This window comes from Cuculus canorus, chromosome 29 (assembly GCF_017976375.1).
Source record: "Cuculus canorus isolate bCucCan1 chromosome 29, bCucCan1.pri, whole genome shotgun sequence".
In the NCBI taxonomy this organism is placed as follows: Eukaryota; Metazoa; Chordata; class Aves; order Cuculiformes; family Cuculidae; genus Cuculus; species Cuculus canorus.
In genome coordinates this window covers 607,662-620,035 of record NC_071429.1, presented here as the reverse complement: position 1 = coordinate 620,035, position 12,374 = coordinate 607,662, and the positions used below count along the sequence as shown (strand labels likewise).

The 12,374-nt window shown below is 62.5% G+C and overlaps 1 protein-coding gene across 13 annotated transcripts in view; it reads left to right on the top strand.

Annotated features, from left to right (window-relative positions):
• Positions 1-12,374, top strand: part of KIF5A (kinesin family member 5A) — a 41,312-nt gene that overhangs the window by 13,690 nt on the left and 15,248 nt on the right. For all 13 annotated transcript variants that reach the window (XM_054051702.1, XM_054051711.1, XM_054051699.1 and 10 more), the window contains 7 exons: positions 366-568; positions 1,740-1,808; positions 2,812-3,018; positions 5,863-6,009; positions 7,744-7,932; positions 10,313-10,430; positions 11,685-11,746. In XM_054051702.1, the coding sequence (XP_053907677.1) occupies positions 366-568; positions 1,740-1,808; positions 2,812-3,018; positions 5,863-6,009; positions 7,744-7,932; positions 10,313-10,430; positions 11,685-11,746 (995 nt within the window). The remainder of the gene's footprint in view (positions 1-365; positions 569-1,739; positions 1,809-2,811; positions 3,019-5,862; positions 6,010-7,743; positions 7,933-10,312; positions 10,431-11,684; positions 11,747-12,374) is intronic.

Below are 12,374 nucleotides of genomic sequence, written 5' to 3'. Positions count from 1 at the left end.
CATCCATCCCATCCCATCCCATCTGAACCCATCCATCCCAACCCATCCCATCCATCCCATCCCATTCCATCCCACCCCATCCATCCCATCCCATCCCATCCCATCTGAACCCATCCATCCCAACCCATCCCATCCATCCCATCCCATGCCATCCATCCCATCCCATTCCATTCCATCCCACCCCATCCATCCCATCCCATCCCATCCCATTCCATCCCACCCCATCCATCCCCTCCATCCCATCCATCCCATCCCCTCCATCCCATCCATTCCACCCCATCCATCCCATTCCATCCCATCCCATCCATCCCAACCCATCCTACCCCATCCCACCCAGATGGGGGAAACTGAGGCTGTGTCTCCAGGAGAAGCCGTGCCGGAGACGGAGCAGCTGAGCGGGAGCGAGGCGGAGGCCGGGACGGGCGAGGGGACAGGAGAGGGGACGGAGCCCATCGGGGAGACCCCCCTCAACGACAACAGCTCCTCCATCGTCATCCACATCTCCGACGAGGAACGCCGCAAGTACGAGGAGGAGATCCGCAAGCTCTACAAGCAGCTGGATGACAAGGTGAGGACCCCCCAGGACCTCCCCCTCGGTTCACCGGGGACCCCCAAAGACCCCCCCGAGACCTGCTGGGACCTCCCAGAACCCCTCAGACTCCACAGGATGCTTGAGGACCTCCCAGTCCCACCAAAACTCCCCAAGAACCTTGGGGACCTCCCAGTGCTCCCAGCATCTCCAGAACCTCTGGGGACTTCCCAGTCCCACCAAGACTCCCCAAGAACCTTGGGGACCTCCCAGTGCTCCCAGCATCTCCAGAACCTCTGGGGACTTCCCAGTCCCACCAACACTCCCCAAGAACCTTGGGGACCTCCCAGTGCTCCCAGCATCTCCAGAACCTCTGGGGACCTCCCAGTCCCACCAAGACTCCCCAAGAACCTTGGGGACCTCCCAGTCCTTCCAGCATCTCCAGAACCTCTGGGGACCCCCCAGTCCCACCAAGATTCCCCAAGAACCTTGGGGACCTCCCAGTCCTCCCAGTATCCCCAGTTTCCACAGCCCCCCAGGACCTCCCAGTGCTCCCAGTATCCCCAGTTTCCACAGCCCCCCAGAGCCCTCAGGACCTCCCAGTCCTTCCAGTATGCCCAGAACCCTTGGGGACCTCCCAGTCCTCCCAGTATCCCCAGTTTCCATAGCCTCCAGGACCTCCCAGTCCTCCCAGTATCCCCAGTTTCCACAGTCCTCCAGTGCCCTCAGGACCTCCCAGTGCTCCCAGTATGCCCAGAACCCTCAGGACCTCCCAGTGCTCCCAGTATCCCCAGTTTCCACAGCCCCCCAGATCCCTCAGGACCTCCCAGTCCTCCCAGTATGCCCAGAACCCTTGGGGACCTCCCAGTATCCCCAGTTTCCATAGCCCCCCAGGACCTCCCAGTCCTCCCAGTGCTCCCAGTATCCCCAGTTTCCACAGTCCCCCATAGCTCTCAGGACCTCCCAGTGCTCCCAGTATCCCCAGTTTCCACAGTCCCCCATAGCTCTCAGGACCTCCCAGTGCTCCCAGTATCCCCAGTTTCCATAGCCCCCAGGACCTCCCAGTGCTCCCAGTATGCCCAGTTTCCACAGCCTCCCAGGACCTCCCAGTGCTCCCAGTATCCCCAGCTTCCACAGCCCCCCAGGACCTCCCAGTGCTCCCAGTACCCCCAGTTTCCGGGCGCCCCACGGACCCTGGTGTCCCCCACAGGACGATGAGATCAATCAGCAGAGCCAAATCATGGAGAAGCTCAAGCAGCAGATGCTCGACCAGGAGGAGGTTGGGGGGCTGACCCCGGGGACCCCAACACTGACCCCCCTGACCCCCCAACACTGACCTCTGGGACCCCCCTGGGACCCCCAACACTGACCTATTGGACCCCCAACACTGACCTCTGGGACCCCCCTGGGCCCCCCAACTCTGACCCCTGAGACCCCCATGGGACCCCCAGCTCTGACCCCTGGGCCCCCCAACACTGACCCCTGGGATCCCCCTGGGCCCCCCAACACTGACCCCTGGGCCCCCCAACACTGACCCCTGGGACCCCCGTGGGCCCCCCAGCACTCACCCCTGGGACCCCCCTGAGACCCCCCAACTCTGACCCCTGGGACCCCCAACGCTGACCCCTGGGACACCCCGGGACCCCCTTGGACCCGTGGGATCCCCAACTCTGACCCCTGGGACCCCCATGGGACCCCCAACTCTGACCCCTGAGACCCCCATGGGACCCCCAGCACTGACCCCTGGGACCCCCCCTGAAACCCCCCAACGCTGACCCCTGGGACACCCCGGGACCCCCAACTCTGACCCCTGAGACCCCCATGGGACCCCGCCTTGGACCCCTGGGACCCCCAACGCTGACCCCTGGGACACCCCAGGACCCCCTTGGACCCGTGGGATCCCCAACACTGACCTCTGGGACCCCCCCCAGGACCCCCTTGGACCCCTGAGACCCCCAAAACTGCCCCCTGGGACCCCCTTGGACCCATGGGACCCCCAACACTGACCCCTGAGACCCCCATGGGACCCCCCCTTGGACCCCTGGGACCCCCAACGCTGACCCCTGGGACCCCCTTGGACCCATGGGACCCCCAACGCTGACCCCTGGGACCCCCTTGGACCCCTGGGACCCCCAACGCTTACCCCTGGGACCCCTCTGGGCCCCCTCAGAGACCCCCTTGGACATCTCCAACCTCATCCCCTGGGACCACTCCCCAAATCCCTTCCCTCCTGACCCTTGGGACCCCTCTGGTCACCCCACTCTGACCCCTGGGACCCCCAGGTGCTGGCGGCGGCGCGGGGCGGCGGGGAGGCGGCGCGGCGGGAGCTGGCGGCGCTGCGTGCCGAGCACGGGGCGGCACGGGCCGAGGTGGCCGAGGTGTTGGCCGCGTTGGAGGAGTTGGCGCGGAGCTACGACCGCAAAGCCCAGGAGGCCGAGGACACCGGGCGCCACAACCGCCGGCTCGCCGATGAGCTGGCCCGCACCGAGGTGACCCCCCCGGCACCCCCGGGGACCACCAGGGTGGGCACCCAACTGGGATGGGCCATGGGATCCATGGAGAACCACCATGGACACCCAACTGGGATGGGCCATGGGATCCATGGAGAACCACCATGGGCACCCAACTGGGATGGGCCAAGGGATCCATGGAGAACCACCATGGGCACCCAACTGGGATTGGCCATGGGATCCCATTGAGAACCACCATGGGCACCCAACTGGGATGGGCCAAGGGATCCATGGAGAACCACCATGGACACCCAACTGGGATGGGCCATGGGATCCCATTGAGAACCACCATGGACACCCAACTGGGATTGGCCATGGGATCCATAGAGAACCACCATGGACACCCAACTGGGATTGGCCATGGGATCCATGGAGAACCACCATGGGCACCCAACTGGGATGGGCCATGGGATCCATGGAGAACCACCATGGACACCCAACTGGGATGGGCCATGGGATCCCATTGAGAACCACCATGGACACCCAACTGGGATTGGCAATGGGATCCCATTGAGAACCACCATGGACACCCAACTGGGATGGGCCATGGGATCCCATTGAGAACCACCATGGGCACCCAACTGGGATGGGCCATGGGATCCATGGAGAACCACCATGGACACCCAACTGGGATGGGCCATGGGATCCCATGGAGAACCACCATGGACACCCAACTGGGATGGGCCATGGGATCCCATTGAGAACCACCATGGACACCCAACTGGGATTGGCCATGGGATCCCATTGAGAACCACCATGGACACCCAACTGGGATTGGCCATGGGATCCATTGGGAACCACCATGGACACCCAACTGGGAATGGCCATGGGATCCATTGAGAACCACCATGGACACCCAACTGGGAATGGCCATGGGATCCATTGAGAACCACCATGGACACCCAACTGGGAATGGCCATGGGATCCATTGAGAACCACTATGGACACCCAACTGGGATTGGCCATGGGATCCATTGGGAACCACCATGGACACCCAACTGGGATTGGCCATGGGATCCCATGGAGAACCACCATGGACACCCAACTGGGATTGGCCGTGGGATCCATGGGGAACCACCATGGACACCCAACTGGGATTGGCCATGGGATCCCATGGAGAACCACCATGGACACCCAACTGGGATTGGCCGTGGGATCCATGGGGAACCACCATGGACACCCAACTGGGAATGGCCATGGGATCCATTGAGAACCACTATGGACACCCAACTGGGATTGGCCATGGGATCCATTGAGAACCACCATGGACACCCAACTGGGATTGGCCATGGGATCCATTGGGAACCACCATGGACACCCAACTGGGATTGGCCATGGGATCCATTGGGAACCACCATGGACACCCAACTGGGATTGGCCATGGGATCCATTGAGAACCACCATGGACACCCAACTGGGATTGGCCATGGGATCCATTGAGAACCACCATGGGCACCCAACTGGGATGGGCCATGGGATCCATGGAGAACCACCATGGACACCCAATGGGATTGGCCATGGGATCCATTGGGAACCACCATGGACACCCAACTGGGATGGGCCATGGGATCCATTGGGAACCACCATGGACACCCAACTGGGATTGGCCATGGGATCCCATGGAGAACCACCATGGACACCCAACTGGGATTGGCCATGAGATCCATAGAGAACCACCATGGACACCCAACTGGGATTGGCCATGGGATCCATTGGGAACCACCATGGACACCCAACTGGGATGGGCCATGGGATCCATGGAGAACCACCATGGACACCCAACTGGGATTGGCCATGGGATCCCATTGAGAACCACCATGGACACCCAACTGGGATTGGCCATGGGATCCATTGGGAACCACCATGGACACCCAACTGGGATTGGCCATGGGATCCATTGAGAACCACCATGGACACCCAACTGGGATTGGCCATGGGATCCATTGAGAACCACCATGGACACCCAACTGGGATTGGCCATGGGATCCATTGAGAACCACCATGGACACCCAACTGGGAATGGCCATGGGATCCATTGGGAACCACCATGGACACCCAACTGGGATTGGCCATGGGATCCCATTGAGAACCACCATGGACACCCAACTGGGATTGGCCATGGGATCCATTGAGAACCACCATGGACACCCAACTGGGATTGGCCATGGGATCCATTGAGAACCACCATGGACACCCAACTGGGATTGGCCATGGGATCCATTGGGAACCACCATGGACACCCAACTGGGATTGGCCATGGGATCCATTGGGAACCACCATGGACACCCAACTGGGATTGGCCATGGGATCCATTGGGAACCACCATGGACACCCAACTGGGATTGGCCGTGGGATCCATTGAGAACCACCATGGACACCCAACTGGGATTGGCCATGGGATCCATTGAGAACCACCATGGACACCCAACTGGGATTGGCCATGGGATCCATTGAGAACCACCATGGACACCCAACTGGGATTGGCCATGGGATCCATTGGGAACCACCATGGACACCCAACTGGGATTGGCCATGGGATCCATTGAGAACCACCATGGACACCCAACTGGGATTGGCCATGGGATCCATTGGGAACCACCATGGACACCCAACTGGGATTGGCCATGGGATCCATTGAGAACCACCATGGACACCCAACTGGGATTGGCCATGGGATCTCATGGAGAACCACCATGGACACCCAACTGGGATTGGGGTACTGGTGGTACTGGGTGCCAGAACTGGGGTACTGGTGGTACTGGTCATGGTGGGGTGCTGGAATGGTGGGTGCTGGTGGTGTCTCATCCCCATCCGCCCCCGCAGGCGGCGTCGCAGTCTCTGGAGTCGGAGCTGCAGAGGGTGCGGGAACTCGGGGGACAACAGCGCAAACGAGCGGCCGAAGTGCTCAACGGACTCATGAAGGACCTCAGCGAGTTCAGCCTCATCGTGGGCAACGGCGAGATCAAACTGGTGAGGACACCACCCGCCGCGGCCACCTCGCACCCAGCAGGGCCACCTCACACCCATCAGGTCCACCTCAAACCTATCAGGTCCACCTCATACCCATGAGGTCCACCTCACACCCATCAGGTCCACCTCACACCCATCAGGTCCAGCTCGTGCCCATGAGGTCCACCTCACGCCCATCAGGTCCACCTCGTGCCCATCAGGTCCACCTCACACCCATCAGGTCCACCTCAAACCTATCAGGTCCACCTCACACCCATGACGTCCACCTCGCACCCATCAGGACCACCTCAAACCTATCAGGTCCACCTCACACCCATCAGGTCCACCTCGCGCCCATCAGGTCCACCTCACGCCCATCAGGTCCACCTCATGCCCATCAGGTCCACCTCGTGCCCATGAGGTCCACCTCACACCCATGTGGTCCACCTCACACCCATGACGTCCACCTCACGCCCATCAGGTCCACCTCACACTCATCAGGTCCACCCCACACCCATCAGGGTCCACCTCGCGCCCATCAGGTCCACCTCACACCCATGAGGTCCACCTCACGCCCATCAGGTCCACCTCACACCCATCAGGTCCACCTCATGCCCGAATCACCCATCCAAGTGCCGTGTCCATCCCATGCTGTGCTTGGAGGACCTCTTGATCTTCTGGAGGCTCCTGAGGATCTCCAGACGGATCTCGAGAGCCCGGACCCACGGGCTGAGACCCATGGCGTGAGGTCCAACCAAGAACTTGGGCACAACCACCCTGAGAAGCTCCAGATTAGGGGAAGAGCAGCCGGAAAGCTGCCTGGAGGACCTGGAGGTGTTGGTTGACACCCAACAGGAGCCCCAGTTGGCCAAGAAGGCCGAGGATATCTTGGCTTGGACCAGAAACGGTGTGGCCAGAAGGTCCAGAGATGTTCTTCTGCCCCTGATGAGGCCACACCTCAAATCCTCATTCAATTCTGGGCTCTAAGAAGGACCTCGAGGTCCTGGAGAGCGTCCAGAGAAGAACAATGAAGGGTGTGGAGAACAAACCTGAGGGACCTGAGGAGGGTTGAGGACCTGAGGGGGTTGAGGTCCTGAGGGGGGTTGAGGACCTGAGGGGGGTTGAGGACCTGAGGGGGGTTGAGGACCTGAAGGGGATTGAGGACCTGAGGGGGTTGAGGACCTGAGGGGGGTTGAGGACCTGAGGGGGGTTGAGGACCTGAGAGGGGTTGAGGACCTGAGGGGGATTGAGGACCTGAGAGGGGTTGAGGACCTGAGGAGGGTTGAGGACCTGAGAGGGGTTGAGGACCTGAGGGGGGTTGAGGACCTGAGGGGGGTTGAGGACCTGAGAGGGGTTTGAGGACCTGAGAGGGATGAGGACCTGAGGGGGTTTGAGGACCTGAGGAGGTTCCTCAACAACCATAAAGGAGGTTGGAGAGAGGACAGGGATGGGCTCTTCTCCCAAGAGAGAGAGCTGATGGGATGACCTCAAGCTCCAGCAGATGACTTAGGTTGGATCTGAGGAGGAACTTCTTCACCCATCACGGCCCGGAAGATCCACCCCTGGGGAAAGGGGTGGAGTTTCCATCCTTGGAGATGTTTAGAAGATGGGTGGCTGAGGTCCTCAAGGCCATGGGTTTAGCGCCATGGTTGGACTCAACCATCCAAGAGGTCTTTTCCCAACGTGGTGATTCCATGAGTCTCTGACCATGCTGCTGGTGACCCCACGGTGACCCCGTGTCCCACGTGCCCCCAGCCCGTGGAGGTGAGCGGGGCCATCGAGGAGGAGTTCACGGTGGCGCGGCTCTACATCAGCAAAATCAAATCGGAGGTGAAGTCGGTGGTGAAGCGCTGCCGACAGCTGGAGAACCTGCAGGTGGAGTGCCACCGCAAGATGGAGGTGACGGGGCGCGAGCTCTCCTCCTGCCAGCTCCTCATCTCCCAGGTGGGTGAGGATGGACCTCCCGGTGTCACCACCAACGGTCTCCCAAGGGTGATGGCGCTGCCGTGGTGACCCACAAGCGGTGTGGCCCCCCAGGGAGGTGGTTTCTCTCCAGGGTTGGGTGGCTCCATGGGTTGGTGACACCCATGGTTGGTGACACCCATGGTTGATGACCCCATGATTGGTGACCCCATAGTTGATCACCGCATGGTTGATGACCCCATGGTTGGGTGACCTCATGGTTTGGTGACCCCATAGTTGATGACCTCATGGTTGATGACCCCATGGTTGGGTGACCTCATGGTTTGGTGACCCCATAGTTGATGACCTCAAGGTTGATGACCTCATGGTTTGATGACCCCATAGCTGATAACCCCATAGTTGATGACCTCATGGTTTGGTGACCCCATGGTTGGGTTACCCCAAGGTTGATGGCCCCATGGTTTGGTGGCCCCATGGTTGGGTGACCCCAAGGTTGATGGCCCCATGGTTTGGTGGCCCCATGGTTTGGTGACCCCATGGTTGTTGACCTCATGGTTGGATGACCCCATAGTTGATGACCTCATGGTTGATGACCCCATGATTGGTGACCTCATGGTTGATGACCCCATGGTTGATGACCCCATGGTTGGGTGACCTCATGGTTTGCTGACCTCATGGTTTGGTGACCCCAAGTTGATGACCTCAAGGTTGATGACCTCATGGTTTGATGACCCCATAGCTGATAACCCCATAGTTGATGACCTCATGGTTTGGTGATTCCATAGTTGGGTGACCTCCTGGTTTGATGACCCCATGGTTGGTGACCCCATGGTTTGGTGGCCCCTGGTTGGTGTCCCATGGTTGGTGCCCCCTGGTTGGTGTCCCCTGGTTGGTGGCCCCTGGTTGGTGGCCCCTGGTTGGTGACCCCATGGTTGATGACCCCCTGGTTGGTGGCCCCTGGTTGGTGGCCCCTGGTTGGTGGCCCCATGGTTGATGACCCCCTGGTTGGTGGCCCATGGTTGGTGGCCCCATGGTTGGTGGCCCATGGTTGGTGACCCCATGGTTTGGTGGCCCCATGGTTGGGTGACCCCAAGGTTGATGGCCCCATAGTTGATGACCTCATGGCTTGGTGACCCCATGGTTGGTTGACCCCATGGTTGGTGCCCCCTGGTTGGTGGCCCATGGTTGGTGACCCCATGGTTGGTGGCCCCATGGTTTGGTGGCCCCATGGTTGGATTACCCCAAGGTTGATGACCCCATGGTTGATGACCCCATGGTTGGTGTCCCCATGGTTGGTGCCCCCATGGTTGGTGGCCCATGGTTGGTGTCCCCATGGTTGGTGTCCCCATGGTTGGTGGCCCCTGTTGGTGTCCCCATGGTTGGTGCCCCCATGGTTGGTGTCCCCATGGTTGGTGCCCCCATGGTTGGTGGCCCATGGTTGGTGTCCCCATGGTTGGTGCCCCCATGGTTGGTGGCCCATGGTTGGTGCCCCCATGGTTGGTGCCCCCTGTTGGTGCCCCCTGGTTGGTGTCCCCTGGTTGGTGACCCATGGTTGGTGCCCCCTGGTTGGTGTCCCCTGGTTGGTGCCCCCTGGTTGGTGACCCCATGGTTTGGTGACCCCATGGTTGGTGCCCCCTGGTTTGGTGCCCCCTGGTTGGTGCCCCCTGGTTTGGTGCCCCCGGTTGGTGCCCCCTGGTTGGTGGCCCATGGTTGGTGACCCCATGGTTTGGTGACCCCCTGGTTGGTGGCCCCTGGTTGGTGCCCCCATGGTTTGGTGACCCCATGGTTGGTGACCTCATGGTTTGGTGACCCTATGGTTTGGTGGCCCCATGGTTGGGCGACCCCATGGTTGATGACCCCATGGTTTGGTGGCCCCATAGTTGATGACCTCATGGTTTGGTGGCCCCATGGTTGGGTGACCCCCTGGTTGGTGCCCCATGGTTGGTGCCCCCATGGTTGGGTGACCCCCTGGTTGGTGGCCCATGGTTGGTGTCCCCTGGTTGGTGACCCCCTGGTTGGTGACCCCATGGTTGGGTGACCCCAAGGTTGGTAGCCCCATAATTGATGACCTCATGGTTGGGTGACCCCCTGGTTGATGACCCCATGGTTGGCGCCCCCTGTTGGTGGCCCATGGTTGATAACCCCCTGGTTGGTGCCCCCTGGTTGGTGCCCCCTGGTTGGTGCCCCCTGGTTGGTGCCCCCTGTTGGTGGCCCATGGTTGATGACCCCATGGTTGGGTGCCCCCATGGTTTGGCGCCCCCTGTTGGTGGCCCATGGTTGGTGACCCCATGGTTGGCGCCCCCTGTTGGTGGCCCATGGTTGGTGACCCCATGGTTGATAACCCCATGGTTGGCGCCCCCCGTTGGTGACCCCGTGGCGGTGGCTCCTCCCCCTCCGGCAGCACGAGGCGAAGATCCGCTCTCTGACGGAGTATATGCAGTCGGTGGAGCTGAAGAAGCGGCACTTGGAGGAGACGCACGACGCCCTCAGCGAGGAGATCGCCCGCCTGCAGGCCCGGGGTGGGCACCCATGGGAGTGGGGGGCACCGGGGGATGGGGGGCATCGGGGATGGGGGGCACCGGGGATGGGGGGGACCGGGAATGGGGGGGACCGGGGATGGGGGGCACCGGGGATGGGGGGGCACCGCGGATGGGGGGACTGTGGGGATGGGGGGGCTATGGGAATGGGGGGGACACCGTGGGGATGGGGGGGACCATGAGAATGGGGGGGAGAACATGGGAATGGGGGGGCTGGGGGGGTGGGGACCATGGGAATGGGGGGAGATGGGGGGGGTATCATAGGAATGGGGGGGCACCATGGGAATGGGGGGGGACCGTGGGAATGGGGGGGGGACCATGGGGATGGGGGGGGACCGTGGGAATGGGGGGGGGGACCATGGGAATGGGGGGGCTATGGGAATGGGGGGGGGGGACCATGGGAATGGGGGGGGGACCATGGGGATGGGGGGGCACCATGGGAATGAGGGGGAGAACATGGGAATGGGGGGGGCTATGGGAATGGGGGGGGGGACCATGGGAATGGGGGGGCTATGGGGATGGGGGGGGCACCCTGGGGATGGGGGGGGCACCGGGGGGATGGGGGGCACCGGGAATGGGGGGCACCGGGGGGATGGGGGGGACCGGGAATGGGGGGGGCACCGGGGATGGGGGGCACCGGGGGGATGGGGGGGCACCGGGAATGGGGGGGACCGGGGATGGGGGGGCACCGGGGGGATGGGGGGGGCACCGGGGGGATGGGGGGCACCGGGAATGGGGGGGACCGGGAATGGGGGGGCACCGGGGGGATGGGGGGCACCGGGAATGGGGGGCACCGGGGATGGGGGGGCACCGGGGATGGGGGGCACCGGGGGGATGGGGGGGACCGGGAATGGGGGGGGCTATGGGAATGGGGGGACCGGGGGATGGGGGGGGCCGTGGGAATGGGGGGGCACCATGGGGATGGGGGGGACCATGGGAATGGGGGGGGGACCATGGGAATAGGGGGGTCCATGGGAATGGGGGGGGGACCGTGGGGATGGGGGGGGCTGTGGGGGGGGGAACATGGGATTGAGAGGGGGTACCATGGGAATGGGGGGGGGACCATGGGAATGGGGGGGCTGGGGGGGGAGGTACCATGGGAATGAGGGGGGCTGGGGGGGTCCCATGGGAATGGGGGGGTGCAGTGGGGCTCGGGGTTCACTGTGGGGCTGGGGGGGTGTGTGTGGGGGCATTTGGGGCCCCGTTTTGTCCCCCCAACTCCGATTCATCCGGCAGAGATGGCTCAGGGGGGGCCCCACCGGGACCGGGATGAGAGCCCCAACACCGATGAGGTCAAGGTGAGCGGGGGGGGGCTGGGGGAGGCTCAATTTTGGGGTTCAGAGTCACTTTGGGGGTTCAGGTGGGTGTTAGGGGTCGGTTTCGGGTTCAGGTGGGTTTGGGGGTTCGGGTGGTTTGGGGGTTCCAGCGGCTGTTGGGGGTTCGGTTGGGTTTGGGGGTTCCGGCGGGTGTTGGGGTTCAGACGGGTTTGGGGCTTCGGGTGGTTTGGGGGTTCGGTCGGGTGTTGGGGTGCGGTGGGTTTGGGGGTTCAGGCGGCTGTTGGGGGTTCGGTGGGGTGTTGGGGTGCAGTCAGTTTGGGGTTCAGGCGGCTGTTGGGGGTTCGGTGGGTTTGGGGGTTCAGGCGGGTTTGGGGGTTCGGGTGGTTTGGGGGTTCCGGCGGGTGTTGGGGTTCGGTCGGTTTGGGGGTTCAGGCGGGTGTTGGGGTGCGGTTGGGTTTGGGGGTTCGGGTGGTTTGGGGGTTCGGTCGGTTTGGGGGTTCAGGCGGCTGTTGGGGTTCCGGCAGGTGTTGGGGTTCTGGCGGGTGTTGGGGTTCGGGTGGTTTGGGGGTTCGGTGGGTTTGGGGGTTCGGGTGGGTGTTGGGGTTCGGGCGGTTTGGGGGTTCGGTGGGTTTGGGGGTTCAGGCGGGTT